Genomic DNA, 18,123 nt, shown 5'->3' with positions numbered 1-18,123 from the left:
TCCTAAACTAGTTTTGTAAGATGGCTCCACCAAAAGAAACAGCCACATACCAAGCTACTTAACACATACTCTGAGCAAGAGTGTTGGCCCTGCGGCCAGATCAAGCGCTTGGATGACCACAAACCAGGATTTAATTTCTGATCCTCCGCAGACTCCCGGTTTTACCTGAGGGCACCTTCCTTGCTGCAGCCGGAAGCAACCTCTGTTTCTACAGGTTTTCAACACACCGGGGTGCACGGCCGAGCAGAGGTGTCCCCAGCCGCTCCCAGCCAACACGGGAGCCGTGCGGGGGGCCGGTGGCTGCCGCAGCCTCTCCACCGCGGAGCTCCCGCCCGCGGCCCCTCGCTGCCTTCTCCCCAGCCCGGCGGACCCGCTCGCCACGGCCGATTTTTCGGGACGGGGCGGGTCGGCAGCGTCCTCGGGCGGCACTTGACCCGAGGAGGGAAACGCCGCCCCGAGCGGAGCAGCAGCGCCGGCTCCCGGCCCTTGATCCCGGAGCGCGGCGGCAGGCTGAGCCGAGCGCTTCCCCCGGCGGCACTGAACCGGAGACGGGCGAAACTCTCTCTGCAGCGGTAAAGAGCTGCTGGCAGCTCCGCACCGGCGGGGCGGGACAGGGAGGGGCAGGATGGGATAGGATGCTCTGCCCACCCACGGGACGCGGATACCGAGGAGGGAACAAGAAGGGGAGCGGCGAGGAGCGCCGCTGCTGGTGTCCCGTGAGAGCCCTACACCGCCCACCCCGAGCCCGCCGGAGCTCCCTGCTCTGCCGGTGAGTGAACGAGCCCCGCGGCAGCGGGACGCGCCCGGGGCGGGAGCGGGGAAGGGGAGAGCGGGATGGGGAGAGCGGCGGCAGCGTCGGTGCGACTCCCCAGCCCGGGCAGACAGGGACAGCGCGGAGCTCAGGGAAGAGGACCCGAGGAGAATAAAAGAAAACCAGCACAGGACAACGACTCACCAACACACTTCATTTTGAACAACTCTTCCTAAGCGTTAAATAGAACACTTTGCAGAAGCTGGCTGCTCCCTATGCGATCCATCCTAACTAACAGCTGGCAGCGTTTCACCCTCAGCATGGCCCAGACGGGACCGCGGGGTCAGTGCAAAGGGCCTCCCACATAAGCAAACAGAACCGGGCCGTAAGCATCCGATTCATACAAAGCCGATCATGTTTTTCTCGAGGAAAAAAAAAAAAAAGAAAGGTGCAGCAGTACAATATAGCAGCCTCAGCCAGCTTTCTTCCCCAGAGGACCCTTGTGCCACTTCCAAACCTGCCAGTGACAAAGGGCACCCAACAGCCTCGCTGCTGCTGGGCTCGGCAGCCAAGCTGCCCCTGCGTGCCAGCAAGGGATAGAGCACCAAGATGATGTTCAGATGGGGGGACAAATAATAAGTATCCATGAAAGTGTAGGTGGCTAAGAAAGGGAGGGAGGGGTTGTTCCTTTGTTTTAAGGAAGAAATAGTGACTTAGCTGAAGAAAGAGGAAGATTTGCCTGAACATTAACCCTCAGCACTTTCTGAAGCCAACTGTACTTCTGCAGGTGGGGAAAAATCCTAGATGTATTAGTTTCCATACAGACCTTGTGGTATTGCTCTAATAGATAAAAGTCCACCACATCCTGAGGGGAGACATTAAGAGTGGGGGGTAGAACCCTCTCTAAACCAGCTCTGTGGGAAATTCTTGACATAGCTTCCCCAGCCTTCCTGTTACAGACACCGAGCAGGAATGATGGAGAGGAATCAGACTTCTTGGAGAAGCTTCTTGTAAACTGTTGACTTGCAAGGCGCCAGGCTCTCTAACTGTAAGAGACCTTGTGCTTCACCAGTTCATCTTAGACATCTGTTTAATTCAACAAGCAACAATAAAACTGCCTGGAGAAAAGTAGAAGGTTGTTTAAATCAGGTATTTATATGGGAAAAAAAAAAATACTTTGGACATCGAATGGGTTATTGCTAACATATGAAGGAACTCATTACTACAGTAAGGCTACCAAATGTTTAAAGAGACTGATAACTCAATATAAATCCTAAATTAGAGAAGAGAAAAAAAAAAAGTGTTATACGTTTATATATCTAAGTGAGCTGAAACCAAACGTTTCAGTAACAGGGTTTGCTTTTAATAACAGTACAAGGAGACAGTAAATCCTCACACCCACTGGGATTTCTAAATTTGTGCCTTTTTGTGATGAAGTCTTTCTTATAGCTTAAAAGCACCAAAAGATTGCTTGGGTTGAAATTCAAGTTTATTTTGGTAAATCCCTACAGAAATTTCGTATTGATCAGCACTCCAGTAGTTTTTGGGGGACAGGATGAAGATTCACAATATTAATCTGATTTTCTTTGACCCAAAAGGGTTCAACATGGCTTACAAAATGTTAATAGCACTACTCTGGGGGGGTTGGGTTTGTGTGGTTTTTTTGTTTTGTTTTGGGGTTGTGTGGGGTTTTATTGTTTGGTTGGTTAGGGGTTGGGTTTGGTTGGTTGGTGTTTAATAGAACCTAGTAAAGTATTAGGAAGAAATTTACTATCATGAATTGGAATATTAATATGAACATGAGCCAGTCTGTGCTTAACATGACCAGACAGTAACACTGGGGCAAGGAGAGATTTAAGAATTTTTTTTCTTTCTTTTGAAGACTAGAAACATTTGGTTCTTCAATATCTACACTAAGAGCTAGAGAAAAGAGATATAAGCTTGAAGGATGTGAACCTGAGCTTGAGAAATCTCTCTTTGCTGAAGCTAATTGACTTTTGTTGTAAAACAGTAAGTCTACTCCACTTCTAGCATTTCCTCAGAATTCAGATAAGTTATTTGTAGGTGGGTTCATCAGGCTTCACAAGTGGTTAACTAATTCTCTGTCAGGCAATGAAGCTTCCTTTATCCAAACCCCATCCTTTCTATTGGAAACTATTAAACTGCATAGAAATTAGCTGATATAGTATTGTGGTATGGAACCTCAACATTTAAACTCTTATTTACATACATTATTTTTTTGGCTAGTGACTTTCCAGTAGTGACTCACAGAGTCGCTTCAAAAGAAACACACAGACCTTGATATTTTAAAACATAACTCAACCAGTCATTTAAAAGTTAACTGCATTTCTGATGCAGAAAGACTAAAACCAGCTAGTTTTACTACTTACTCCAACTCTTGATGAACTGTAACACAAGGTGGAGTCCAAATAACTCTAAAGATTTTTTGCTATCCCAGTATGAAAGATGTCCTGTTTTAGGGAGTTGGGTTAATGGATTCCCATAATAGGAAAAAATCCCCAGTGAAAAGGCACCACTGTGGCTACTCTGCTTTAAAGGCACTACAACACTGGAAAATCCCTCTTATTTATAAGAGATTTTACAGCTAGTGGTTTTGCTTGCTACATCAAAGCACAAGCAGTTTTCATCTATTACAGCAGTTATTTAATAGGTCTGACACAAAAAGCAAAAGTCTCTTTTAACAGATAGGTAACGGAGTAGAGAAGGTAAGACTTCTCCATCATGGCACTACTTAGTGACAATAGCATTTCAATACTGATTTGTTAAGAGATAATAAACTAAATGAGGTGGAGCAGGGATAGTTAACACCATATCTGTTAACTTTAGGATTCTAGTCATGATGGAGTTTTCTCCCAACCTCTGGGCAAAAATGATCCATATATGGGAACTAGCATTCTGTCATGAGAAAAACTGACATCTAGTACAACTTAAACCGGGAAGTCAAGTCACTGGAAAAGTCCAAGCTTATGTTTTGAAGGTCAGAACATTGTTTGGAATGTGTTCATCTCCTGTTAGCTCTTTTGGTTTTAATGCTCATGAAATATTGGCCTAGTGTTAAGGAGAGTTGTTAAAAAATGCCAGCCAGAGGAAAAAAAAGGGAATACCTAACTGCTGAGAATTTCAGATTAAGATACAGACTTAAAAAATAATATATATCTTCAGGAAAAAAGTGAATACATGTCATAGTACACTACTATATAGAAAATATTTTAATTAAGTAGTCAATCATATGGCTGAACGTGTGCACACCAACAAGCTTAGGAACCTTCAGTACTAGTACGAAGGTCAAACATCAGAAGACAGCAGCACTATACAGCTGGGGGCTTGGGCTGGGACAGGACACCAGAATAAAACAGAAATACCCAGACATCCAACAGGTTTCCAAGTCCCACTTCATGCAACCGGCACGGGAAAGATGCTGAGGCTACACTTGCAGACTCTATTGGTTTAGGTGACACTATTAGTAGTTAAAACATGACATTTAAGATCTCTGCCTACTAATATTGACTCTAATAAGGATACTGAATATAAAGACATCCTCTGCTCCAGGTCTGTATTCCTCAGCATGGATTAGAGCTCTCAATGATACACAATCATTAACAGCAATCTTAAAAAAAAAACAACAACCAACCAAACAAACAAACAAACAAAACACCCCATGCCAATGAACAAACCAAACAAAAAACTCCAAACAAACAAAACACATCAACTTTCGAGCAGCTAGGACTACACAATTTTGCTGAGGATTCTCCAGATGGGCTTCATTTTAAACATTAATACATCAAAGAGTCTAGCTGCTTTCTTAGGTTTAATAGATTCCAGTGATAATCTAGTTACATATAGGTAGATATTGACTGCTACCAGACTGGATGTTGGATATCTGTTCATGTACTTTATCCACTGAGTCAAAGACCATAGATCTACTATAAGCCACGTACTAGAAGAAATTCAAGTTGATTATAACATTAAATGTAACTTGATCACTTTCATTTTCATATGCTGCTCCTGGGATTCACTACTCCATTTGTGGGCTTGCTGCCCCTTCTTTTCAGTAAGGTAGCTACAGTTCCCATTTGTTTGTTTTCCTTTTCCGAAATCATTTTCAGAACATTCCTAAACAAAGAGCACAGAAGCTACCACATTCACTGGTTCTCCTGAGAGGTAATGAGCCTGCAACTGTAATATTGCTAATTTAGGCTGTCTAGATTATGAAACACATCCAGACATTTTTTTCTTAAATAATTTAAGTGGTGTTTCCTTACCCAAGGTTCTGTCAGTAGTTGAATGCCAAGAGATATTTAATAATTATTCCTGTAGCTCTCATATTAATCATACAGGCCAGCTATTAATTTCTCCTCCCCACAGAAGAAAGGGCCAAGGGAGGATCAGGAAAGACCTGGTAAAGCTCAGGGAAGCTCAAGCAGAGGACTGAAAAAGAACATCACAGCTTTCGCACAAAGCAGGATACACTGAAATGCGCAGGAAAATACACTTTCTTCTACTCTGCCTTTGCTTTCCATACCTGCTTTCAACTATTGATTTATGTCTTGAGAATTTACAAAACATGGTTGAATATGGATCAGCATTGGAACAATGAAAATTCAAATAAGCAGAATGTGGTTCCGAGTGTACAAACTCCAGTGTAGAGATATCAAAGACGTAGATGCTCTGTCCTTCATTACGTGTGGAAAAGTAATGCTTTCAAAGAGTCAATTCTCAGTCTAAAAAAATAATGTGAAGAACTCAGAACAATGTCCTGAATTAGTAGGTACTGTGTAAGCCTGCAGAACTCCCTAATTTACTCAGGCTTCCAACACTATTTGTGAGTTCCAAAGAAAAGAAATAGAAAAGAGATGATATGCAGTGAAATTAGTACCATAAATACAACAGGGAAAAACAATTTTGAAGGGACTTATGCATAAACAATCTGAAATCTGAGAGTATTAATGAGAAACTGTTTATAGATAAGAGCATACCCAGAGCAAGATTGCGAGCCACAAACAGTAACCATTCTGAAAACAAGAAAATATGATTAAAAATATCTTTCCCCTTCACTAGTACTCACTAACCTTGTTTCAAAAAAATGAACAGCTGAATTTTCCTTCCCTATCCACCCATGAGAAACCCAACAGCAACACATACACTTAGTAGTTACCCAAGGGTATCAGACTGCAAAGCCAGAGGAAGAATAAAGATAGGATCCAGTGCAGCATTCTTAACCTAATGAAGAGAGCAGTACGGGGAGGTGGGGCAAGGTCAGAGCACCAGAGGAGCTGGTTATTTCTGAGAGAGACAAGTCTTCACAAGCAGACACAGCGCAGCATCTTAATCAAGATTTGTGCTCAGTGGTGACTCAGACTCAAGCACTCAAATTCCTCTGAAAGTTCAGAGCTTGTTACAAGGACTCAGGGTGCGTGTGTGCAAGTAAGGACAGCATGACTTCATGTAATGATTTGTCTTATTCATGCTAAAACTTTATTTCAGAAGGCTGTGGAGGTCTAAACTTTTTGCTGGCGGATAGCTAAAACTGGGGCTAATATCATTCCTACTAAAGCCAGGACCCCCAGCCAAATAAAAGCATAAATATCAGCAATCAGAAAAATCTGTGTTGACAGCAGCATGTAGCCTGCCAATGTGATGCATGCATGTGGCTGTAGAAGGAACTGCTGTGATTCTGTAAAAACTGAATCCTGAAAATACCAAGTATAATCAAGTCCAGCATCACCTACAAGCCCCAAGCTGAACTTTCACTTATATTTTCAAATCTTTCAGCCTGCCCAAACATTTTCTTGGTCTTTGAATTATGCCTCACTTAAGGAAACTGGATACAATATTTCCTCAATTAAATAAAAGCAGTATTTACTTGCAGTCCTGACAGCCTGTACCCTAATAGGAGACACACAAATTAAAAAAAAAAAAAAAAAAAAAAGCAATAGCATAGTGGAATCACTGGACTAAAAATAAAATATCCTGACATAAACAAGTTACAAACTCAATATATCATACAGTTATAATCATACATATTTGTTTGTCCTTGAAAGACTTCATAAAGTCACTTAAAAAATTCAAGTTCCTTTCACAGTAGGCTCTGCATTCTGTCTTTCTGTTCTTCATAAGGTCATCTTGCTATTCTTATAACAGCACCAGCCAAGCTAGAGTGATACAGATAACTTTGACATCACAGACCAGACCACAGCTGAGCAATACAGGTCCTGTACAAACAGGCACAAGTGATGACCTTGCCCTAATCCCTCTGCGCTACTGCATTACGGGGTCCCTCCCTCGCTGCTCTGAGCGAGGGGGCCGTTCACAGTGCAGTGCACCCTCCAAACAAACCGATGAATGAATTCAAGGAGCCTTCACTTAAAGTATTTTAAAATGAGCTGCCATGTGCACTCCTAGAGATAAGTGAATATGTCTTAGGAGCATGGATATATCCGCATTACTCCTATTCTGCTTTGCTCTTGTTTTGAAACCATGCAGCCTATTCATGACATTGTTTAGACAAGTGACTGAACCAGGAAGGGGAAAAGAAGTGCAGTAAATATAGCATTGGACCATTCACTCTCTTTGGAAGTGAAAGCATGGAGATTTCTTCAGAAACAGCCTGCTTGCCTTTACCCTCCTGAGGAACAGTATCCTTGCCAGTCCCTACTGGCACACTAAAAGCCTCACCATTTCCCAGTGTGTGCAACTCCTGAAAACAGCATGCAGATCACCAATTCAGCCACACAGACGGCAGTTTTCTCTCTGCAGTCTAGCCTGAAAAGTAGATTTCAGCGTATCTGCAATAGTGTCCATCTGCTACAGTAGTTCTGGCCTCATTTTTCTCCAAGGCAGCATTTACATCACGAGCCACTGAAAAAAAATCTCTGCCACCAAATGCAATACAAGTCTATACAAAAGTAGACAGCTACATGTCCAAATCTGTTGGTTAAGAGTTTCATCACACAAAGGAAGAGTCATAACATAAATAAGGAATGAAAGTAATTACAAGTCAGGCTGAGTGGTCTGTTCACATAGTAAAAGATTTCTTTATACTCTCACTGCCCTTAGAATAGGTATGTGGGGAGAAGAGGAAAATTTAGGAGGACTGACAAAATTTGACTGGTCAGATGCTAAAGCTTCATATTGTGTAGTCTTTTTATTTCAGACTAACTAGAAGAGACAACTCAAACATAGAAGGAATCCAGTTTTTCCAGTGATAGTGGCCGACAATTTTCTGGAAAACAAAACAAAACAAACCGGTCCTTCCTGGACAAAGATAATGGGTCATTTGAATGGGAACAACAGGAAGGTTACCATGTTTTTCATTTACTATTTATCAAAAATATTCCTTTAATACTGGCAGGCATTGCCTAGGGATTGTTTTCTTACAGAGTAACAAATAAGTATTTGAGAGGAAAATTAAACAAACCTCTAGTGTATTAATACTTTCAACACCTAATTTTTAAAAATCACTAGAAACAAATAGGCTTCTTAAGTACAATGCAGTGATAAGAGGAAAAAATGTCGTTTAGAAACCAGACTAGGCCTAACGTAACAAGACCAGGCATAATGCAACAGGAACTTAACAGAGAAACAAATAGAGACTGGCCACGAGGCAAAGCTGGCCTTGGTTTGCAGGCTGGACAAGCAGGATGTTCCAGCAGATAAAGCAAGAGCTCCATGGCTTTTGCTGTGCAGCAGCACAACCGACAACATGCACACTCAAGAGCCCAGGACAAGGAGCTGACACTTGTAAGTGGGGGTACTGGTCTGCCAAGAGCAGAGACCCCAGATGGAGACCATCAAGTACCAAAACAGGACTCCCGACAAAGGGCATGATTATGTAAATAAGCTATATTTAATGCATGAATTAAGCAGTAGAAACTCATGAATATGCAATTGGTCTGTGTAATAAATACCAAGAAGTGTGAGCCATGCGTGCGCTTGATTAGAGGAGAGATCCTCCCAGCGTTCAGCACGCTGAATAAAGTGCCTGCTCATTAACACTTTCAAAACAGTGTTAAGTTTCTTTTTGCCAGCTATTTGGTATCAATAGTCAACATGGGTCATCAGAAATCAAATCTTACCTTCTGCCTTGAACTTAGTCTGACAAACAAGAATTTTGTTGTAGCCTATCCTTTTCCTCTTGTAGCTGTAGTTTCTGTAGAATCTATTAATAAGCAATGTGCCAGCATCTGTTTCTAGAAACTTACTCCCACTTAGTCAGGACTTAATAGGTTGCACCTGCCCTAATGAGTCAGTGAGGCATCCATTTAGCATCTCCCAGTAGATTGTTCCTGGGAAGGATTATCACTGTGATAAAATAACAAACAAATCACAATTGCTGATTTTCTTTGGAGAGAAAGCTCTTTACAGACACTAAAAAAAAAAAGGCATTTCATGGTGAGGTCAGGGTTTAGAAATTCCCAAGAGCTCTCTAAGATCTTACACTGAAAACATCTTTAAAATCTGTTCTGTATTAGTGAGCTCTGCCTCAGTGCAATGAATTAAACCGTCCAAATATTAGAAGATATTTGGTAAGTATTATTGGGAACTAAGTTACAGATAAGGAACTAAACCAGTAGCTCCTGAACAGGGGTACATATACCACACATACCACATCCACTACAAAATGGTGTGTGTGCCTCAGTGAAGAGCAAGAAGCTGCTATTGCAAATCACGGTGACCACTAATTGCTGGTGATATTTGTTACCATCACTACTAATGATGACAGCAGGAAATGTAAGGAAAAAAGTTGTAGATTACAGTATTCCTTAGAGCACAGAAGAGATGATCAGTGAATTTCATAATACAGAGCAAGGCTTATTATTGTTTAGTTATCTTCCACTGGACAAAGTTGCGTGGCAAAATGTGCTAAGTCTAGCAAAGACTGGCAATTGCGTAGCTGTTCAATGTAAGCTTAGTGGGCAAGACTGTGATATAATGGCTCCAAATACAGAGCAGAATTAGAGGGCACTGACATATAACATTTCTGCGTGCTATTTTGGGTGCAGCCATCTTTGCTTCTCAGGAGAAGCTTACGGTTTTCTCTTGTACTGTTTGACTGTTTTCGGTTGTACTGTTTGGTTGGCCTGCGTAGGAGAGGGAAATGTAGGCCCTCTGCAACTTACTCCTTAGCAAAAGAGCATGGACAGTGATGGGTGAGAGATGAACAGACACTCCTGTGTTGGAACTCTTCACCAGGCCCTCAGAAGATTCAAGAAAGCCATCAAATCCTCTTTCATGTACACGTGAGTTTGGGATTGCAGTATGTCTGATATGCTGCTAAGTGTCTATCGTAACTTGTTGTTAAGGAGAATTCTGCATAATCTGAAAGATCTCAAGCAGAAACGGCAGCAGCACATGGTGTCGCATGCTAGGGAATGCAAAGAGACAGTTGCAAGGACTAGATCATACAAAAGCAACATTGCATTTCTGCTCTATTCTAAGCGTTTTGCAGTGAACTCAATCCCTTGCTACACCTTTTTGATGGATTCAAAGGTACAATTTGTCTTCAAATTGTACCTAAATAGGTAGGAAGTATGTGCTGGGTATAGAACTTGCATGCTAAAGGTATGGGGACCCTCTTCCAGTTACCTCTCATCAACACACTCCAAAATGTAATTTACTCAGACTCTTACAGTACTGTCTCTGGTGGGAGAATACTCACAAAGTCAAGGTTGTAAAAGATCATAGGTGAAAAACATAAATTGTTCAATAGGAAAAATTGAATGCTACTGTAAATCTTCAATATCCTCATGATCTACTCACTTCAGACTAGGACAAGTGGTTCTTGCAAGCCCCTTCCAGCAATTAACACTGTAGACATTTGTTAATGGGTATAGACCCACTCCAGCCATATTAGAACCTGTCATGTAAGTGGACTTACTACAATGAAAGATGTCAGAACATCAAAGCCAGGCTTAGCTGCATGGACTGCATTAAAAAAAAAAAAAGTAAATCACCATTGCTGTCTAGGGCGTCTGAATGAATACAGACCCAAAGTCTAGACAGAAATAAACAGTATAGTAGTCACGACACTGTTTGGAAGGCAAGGGAGCCTTAGCTGGGTTTAGATCTAACATTACTGTGTGATGTTAAGCAGATTACTTTGACCCGTTCCTCAATTTCAGTTTAAAATTTAATAGTATATGACCAGCTCTCTATAAAGCAGAGAAGATAAAATCCATGAGAGACTATGAACTACTCAAATGACACTGCAAGGAAAATTACATAATAAGACAGTATTATGATGAATATGGAGTACTTGTTAGCATGTGTATTTTTAAAAGAGCAAGTGCTACCCTGAAATTTTATTTTTATTTTTATAGCCTGTATAAGCTCTTCCAAAACAGAAAAGTTATCAAGCTTTGCTATTTAATTTAAGACATTTTAATACACGTGGAGCATGAGTTGAAAAACTAGATCTTCATGCCTTCTTTGGAATACTCCTAAATCCAGATCAAGGTCTGCTGGCTGCTTTCTAAATCCTACCCAGTCTCACCACAGCAGTGAGAAGCTTTCAGCACCTTTTACTGTATCCTGCTCTATGTTTTATTCCATATGCAATTCATAAATAACCAAGGAGAGCTGTCTAATCAGATACCTCTCTTTGTTGTTATTTGTTCTGTTGAAGACTCAGTTACTTCTCTCCCTGTATTTTGCCACAAAATTAAAAGAAAATATGCGAGGGTGAAGATCAGTCATTTCTTTATGAGGTCCCTGAAGCAATCAATGTCAACTTCTTGTCTTGACCATGCCCCAGATAGTTAACTCCAGCAGTGAGGTTACAGTGTATAGCTGTGGAAAGAAAGACAACGATAGACGGGATAGAACCATTTCCCATCACCAGACACGTTTGGTTTAAAATCTGTGGAGTAACTTCTGTTTTCATTCTCTAACAGGAGATGCTTCAGACCTCTCTGATCTTCTGACATCTGTGACTTGCTGTCACTGAAGAACCGTACTTGACAGAATGTGAAGGCTGTAGAGAATTACACAATACAACTCCTGAGCTCACACCCCACAGTGTATGTATTTCCTCTGCCTATGGATGCTACTGCTACCAAACACACATCTTCTTTCTCAACACCAGGCACTTGTAAGTAAAGCTTAAGGAAGAAAGAATTTGACCTCTTCTTAGAAAGTACTCAAACATTTTATCTTGGTTTAGCCTGGTTACTGGAATAAGAGAGAGATAAAGTTAGCAGGAAATTCAAAGTGAATAATCTATTGCATAGTATTGTTTTGACCATGTTTAGGATAACAAGGATGAGAAATCCCATACTCTCAGTGTTATTTGTGTAAATACTTTAACCTAATATATCTATGGTCTCAGTTTTCTTGCTTGTTGCTCTAAGAGATTTACTAGAACATAGATAAACATTGTAAGAGAAAAATGGCAGAAAATATGTATCACTCTCATAAACATTTTTCTTATGTACCCGGGAGATAGAACTGGTCAACTGATCACATGCTCCAAGACTTGAAATGTTATTAATAATTTTTTTGACTTTAGATCACCTCCTGAAGTTTGCAGTTGGGAAGCAGAAGATCCCAAAGGCATAGAGCATTTCTAGGTAATGGAATAGCATATCTACTCAACTTTGAAAAGGTGCTTTTCTTACCTTTACATTCCCTCCTTTCCCTTCTATCCTTACTCCTTTTATTGCCAATATTTGAGTTACTATCCTTGTGTTAGAAAATGGAGGAAATAACACATTTTATAATTAAGGCCTGTGACCTCAATATATAACCTCTGTGTTCACAAGTGAAATATGCACCTATAGCTGTTTTCCAGTGCAGATAAAGCTACACACCATTGTGTCTGTACTAATGAAATCTGCTGCTCTTTGATAACACCTGAAATATAGTATGTAGGAATGAGTGTCACTAGAAAACAAACATAAATGGGAAATGTGGCCCACTGTAAAATACATTTTGTGTATGCAATGGTGTTTAGTAGGTTGTCCTTTTGTGTGGTGTTTGTTTATTTTTCACTGCAGTGCATGTACTGGAATTCCTAGGCACTCTAATCATGGGGATATGGAAGATTTTAAAGAATTTTCATTCTGAAGGCGCTATGTGTGGCTCATGCCCAAGTTCTAAGCAAATAAAGCTAGCTCCTTTATTGACGATTAATGATAAGAAAAATTTCTTAGCCATAAAAGGAAAAGCTTGCTATGTGTTCAGTGTCATCCTCTTATTTCCAGTTTACTCTCCATTTTAATGCAGCAAACAGCAACAGCAAGCACGCAGCAGTGACATGGCTTCTCCAAGTTACTGGAGAATAGTCCTTGCATATGACTAGTAAACTTCAGCCTAAAAGACCCTATATTTATATACATTTGAGAGGTTGCAAAATGCTTATTAATCATGAAAAATCCTATTATTTTCCCTGAACTTCTATTAGTTTGTATTTGAAATAAAAAAGAGCTGCTACCTTCAAATGTTTGAAATCTGCTTAAGCCTAAATCAGCCAGGAAGAAATTACTCGTTACCTATCATGTGAACAACTGCTTTCCAGTGAAAACACAGCACTGGCTACAGCCTTCGGAGTTATTTGAGACTCTGTGTATCAGCTAAAGGTGTACACTGGCTGGAGTCCTCTTATTCTTTGGAATACCTTGTCACTTAATTATTGGTGGATAGTTAAATCCAGCTGCTGTATTCTTAAACTATTAGATGCAGTTTGTAAATAATCACTGGTTTAAAAATTCTGTAGTACAAATCATGTTAGTTTACTTTTTATTAGCACACTTTAAATTGGTTCGCCAATATGTGGTTTATGTTATGGTTCATGATCAGCTGCTTCATGAGATATAAGAAATCAAAACGGTAAGGATTTACATTTCTTCTCCAGATTCTGGGGTCAGAATTATATGAAGGCCCAGGAAACTCCTCTGCAAACCATTGTGGATTGGTTCATGGAGCTTGCTTCAGTATTTTCCATAGAACACATCTTAAATTACCCACGTATAAAATGTTGTAAAAATTCATCATTTAAGGAAGGCCTAAAAGGGACAGTGCTAAGCTAAAGCACAGATTAGTTTCATTATCTTATTTTAGTACTATGGTGTTTGAGCATATTTCTTTTCTTTTCTGTAGTTCTGGGAATAAAAATCACAAAGCAATCCAACACGTTTTCATCCAGGAGTGCAAACCAAAACTGAACTTCCAAGGCCTGGACTTCTTCTCTGATTTTCATTCTGTGTCCTTGAGCAAAAGATGTCAAAAAACACAACAGTGAACTTCACTAACTCTCAGTTAGCTCTTCTAGGTCTGTTCCTGGGAAGCATTTCAATGATCACTATTGTCATGAATATATTAGTACTATGTGCTGTGAAAACTGAGAAGAAGCTGCAAACAGTTGGCAATTTATACATTGTCAGCCTCTCTATTGCAGATCTTATAGTTGGTGCAGCTGTTATGCCCCTGAATATTGTTTATTTCCTAAGATCTGCATGGACCCTAGGCTTACCAGCCTGTTCGTTCTGGCTGTCAATGGATTATGTGGCCAGTACTGCATCCATTTTCAGTCTCTTCGTATTGTGCATTGACCGTTATCGTTCCGTTCAGCAACCACTGAAATATCTCAAGTATAGAACAAAAATGAGAGCACTGCTCATTATTTTGGGGGTTTGGTTGCTCTCTTTCATGTGGGTCATTCCAATCCTAGGATGGCATGTTTTTGCTCGGAATGGGGAAAGAACAGTAAATGAAAACAAGTGCGAAACTGAATTCTCTGAAGTCACCTGCTTCAAAGTGTTGACAGCCATTATCAACTTCTACCTACCCTCTATCCTGATGTTATGGTTCTACTATAAAATATTCAGAGCTGTTCGAAAACACTGTAAGCACCGAGAGCTCATTGATGGATCATACCGGTCTTTCTCAGAAAAAACCACCATACATCAGAGTAAGACGAAGGACGAGCAAAATACTTGCCTCCAAAAGCAAATCTTAGAAGAGAACACCTCTCCCAAAGACAAGCAAAGTTCCTCTCAGCCCAAAAATATGGAGGCAGAGGTTCATTTCAGTAAACCTGACAGGTCTTCAAAGGTATTTGTTAGCAAGAGTAATAAGGAAGTCCTTAAATGGGGCTGTTTTTCTCTCACTGCTGCCCAGTCTGAGCCAGGCATGGACAAAGCAGGAAAGAAGGCTGTGTGTGTAACAAAAGGCAATGAAAATGAAGAGGAGCCTTGCTCGCAAGACAGTGATGTAAGTAATGCATCAGACAACCACAGTTTCACAGATGAGGTAACCTGTAGAGACCCCTCTGATCCTAATCCTGAGACAGCCTGCAGTCCTCAGGAAAAGGCTGAGAACAGGGATTTCAGAGGATTGGCTTACCTGAGGAAAACCTGGCAGAGTCTGCAGACCCATTCCAAAAGGCACATGCAAGGACCGCGTGGGAACAGGGAAAGGAAAGCAGCTAAGCAGTTAGGGGTCATAATGGCAGCCTTTATGCTGTGCTGGCTTCCATATTTTGTATTATTTACCATAAAAGCTTTCCATACCAATGAACAGATTTTGGAATATCACATGTTCACTATATGGCTTGGCTATATGAACTCCGCCTTAAACCCGTTCCTGTATCCTCTTTGTAACCAGACTTTCAAGAAGACATTCAAAAAGATCCTGCACATACAATGATATTGGTCTGAGTTTTTTTGAACTAAAAAGCAGCTCAACTGTTCAACCAAACAAAATGTTCCACTTTCACTGACAAACACCACAGATAAAGCGGAGGACTTTGGAAAACGGTAATTTATAAACAAAAGTTAGTAAAAGTAGGAAACAACCGGTTAACATCTTTAATACATTTGAAGAACTACTTCAGATCAGGAGTCTGAAAAACTCGTGGGCAATCTCAGAACTATTCCACTGTTGTACATTTTATAGTTTGGGATTACCTCTTTCATCATGTAGAACAAAAACTGGAGATACAAATAGAGATCTTCAGTGATTATAAACTATTGAGCTACAGAAAGGGAAGAAACAGAATCACATTTCTGTGACTGGACAAATATATTTTTTCTCTTTCAGTTTACTCAATTAAAGATGGGAACACATTGTTTGTGAAGGATGATCTGCAAGAGGAGATACTTTGCATAGCCAAAGAAAGAAACTTCAACTGTTTAAAGAAATCTATTTATTTATAGCTTCACCTAAATCATAAGCTTTTTTGAAATGTCAACTTATATTGTAACCTACTGTATCTCTTTGATATCATGCTTACTTCATTTATACCTGTACATGTTAACTTTACTGAAAATAAAAAAGCATTTTTATGTCCTGTAAATTTTGCTAAGACTTCCCATACTCAACATACTATCTCTGTCTAGTCAAGAGGGATATGCTGTTGTTTCAAGACTTACAAAATGCAGTTGATTATAGACTACACATATTTTCTTCTTCCTACGACTTGGCAAGTAACCTAAGCATGCAGCGGCAATACTAATCCATGTATCCTTATCATGTAGCAGGCAAACTCTTCCTACTATACCGAGGCAAACTCATGAGCAACAACTCAAGCTCGCAAAATGGAAAATAAAACACATGAAGTATGTTTAACTTTTCTGTCCTTTATATGTAACCCCATTTTATAAATCATGCTGTAAATGCTGCAAAATATTTCAGAACAAACACAATAGTAGAATAGTTTAGGTTGGAAAGGATCTCAGGAACACATCTAAGTACAACCTACAAGTCAAAGCTGGGCTGGCCTTGGCATTGCATTGTGTTGCTCAGGGCCTCATCCACATCTGTCATACAACAGGAATCAATCCCCTCTTCCTAAGTGCAGCTAGGTATAGATTGTTCCCAAAAGAAGAAAACACAGTTCCTCAGCAAAAAAAAATACACAGTGGTGTATGTCACACGAGCTAACTTATTAGGGAAAAATCGTACTTTAATGGATGGAGGAGAAATTCTGAATTCTATGTCCTTAATTAATTATTATGAGCGCCTTAGAGACCCTCTGTGCCACATGTGCCTGTTTCCTAAAGTGAATATGACAAGACTTACAAGAACAATCCAACACTTAAGATAACGTTTGCATGATGCTCCTAATTTTGGGGTATAATACACTAACTAAATGCAAAGTCCTATTATCCTCTGTCAGTTTAATTTATCTGAATGAAACACTTGAATGTAGCATGTAGAATACCTGAATTGTATTTAAACTATTCAACATTAGATGAAGCCCTAATATCTCTGCATTTTAATAAATTGAAAAATGTGTTAAAGGAATAAACTTAAATTCAGTCAATTTCAATGTATCATACCTGGTTCAGGGAGTAGTTGACTTTGGTGACAAGTAGCATACATAACTGCAAAGTGTTCTCAAATCTAGGAGAAAAAAAAAAAAGGCAAAATAAGAGACAGAATACAGAAGCAGCAAAATTCATTCCAGAATTCAGACAACTTTTTAATTGCAGGAGTAGTATCTGCACAAGTAGTAAAATTCACCTTATTTTGGACCACAAAGCAGCATCTTTTGAAACATATGCTCTAATCCAATGGCCTTTCACAAACAATTGCTCAGATTCACAGCCGTGATGATATTTTTTCTATTGTGATTCTAGCCAAAATGGATGGTAATTTAGGTTAGCCTTGAGGAAATAAAAAAATCAGCTACAGTTATTAGTGTACTGTTAGGGCACAGACTGCCTTAGCTGATTGAATTATTTGGTATACTGCTTCTTACAGAACTTATTTAGAAACTGCTTATATAGAACCTGCTTAGTGTAACTCCTTAGCACAAGTGACTAAGTTCGCTTAGGCTGCAAGCTGTGAGCTTTTGAACTTTCTGCCTCGTTAAGCAAAAAAGGCCCCAGTGACTGTTCAAGCTGGAAGATATGGGGAGTTTTGATCCTCAACAGAAACTGCATCCCTGGAGATAAATAAAGGAATGGATCAGAGGGTCTAAAAGAAGAAGAGAAACAGAATAATGTTTTGGTTAGTGCTGAGGACTTATTTTTCTCCCCAGCTGCAGGCGCAAAATTATAACTGAAGGTCAGGACTTGAATTGACTTCTAGCCTGGTTAGTAAAAAGAAAAACAACTATCTGCAGAGATAGAAACAACCTACCTGATGAAAATAAAGAGATTGGGGAGACCCCAGATTCTAATTTTACAGTTGGCCCAAACTGATGCATGAGGGGTGGGAAGCTTAGATTGTAAGGGCGTAACTGCTCGAGGTTTTCTCTGCTGAGTGTCTCTCCACTGGAGACACTGAGCTGCTCTGTGCTGTACCTTGCAAATAAACTATTTATTTGAGAAGAATTTCTGCAATCTATGCCTGAGTCTCTGCTGCAGAAAACCTAAGGAAAAGAAACTTCCCTAACATGTGCACTGCTG

At 40.2% G+C, this 18,123-nt stretch overlaps 1 protein-coding gene across 3 annotated transcripts; it reads left to right on the top strand.

The window, feature by feature from the left end:
• Positions 1–582: 582 nt before the first annotated feature.
• Positions 583–18,040, top strand: HRH1 (histamine receptor H1). Of its 3 annotated transcripts, none has more exons than XM_082060002.1 (4): positions 583–769; positions 11,665–11,861; positions 13,868–14,980; positions 15,809–18,040. In XM_082060002.1, exons 3-4 carry the CDS (start codon positions 13,988–13,990, stop codon positions 15,842–15,844), a joined length of 1,029 nt encoding a protein of 342 aa, XP_081916128.1. In that variant the 5' UTR covers positions 583–769; positions 11,665–11,861; positions 13,868–13,987; the 3' UTR covers positions 15,845–18,040. The 3 variants fall into 3 exon arrangements, with proteins under 3 accessions (XP_081916128.1, XP_081916127.1, XP_081916126.1); XM_082060001.1 differs by adding an exon at positions 12,279–12,374 and having other exon boundaries at positions 13,868–18,040; XM_082060000.1 differs by having other exon boundaries at positions 13,868–18,040.
• Positions 18,041–18,123: the final 83 nt, after the last annotated feature.

The sequence above is a fragment of the Streptopelia decaocto genome, assembly GCF_964273445.1.
Source record: "Streptopelia decaocto genome assembly, chromosome: 8".
Classification (NCBI taxonomy): domain Eukaryota; kingdom Metazoa; phylum Chordata; class Aves; order Columbiformes; family Columbidae; genus Streptopelia; species Streptopelia decaocto.
The sequence above is the reverse complement of the archived record's forward strand: the minus strand, read 5'-3'. Positions and strand labels throughout refer to the sequence as shown.

Coding starts and splice junctions, on each gene's coding strand:
- HRH1 (XM_082060000.1), top strand. CDS start 13,988: ATGTCAAAAAACACAACAGTGAACTTCACTAACTCTCAGTTAGCTCTT.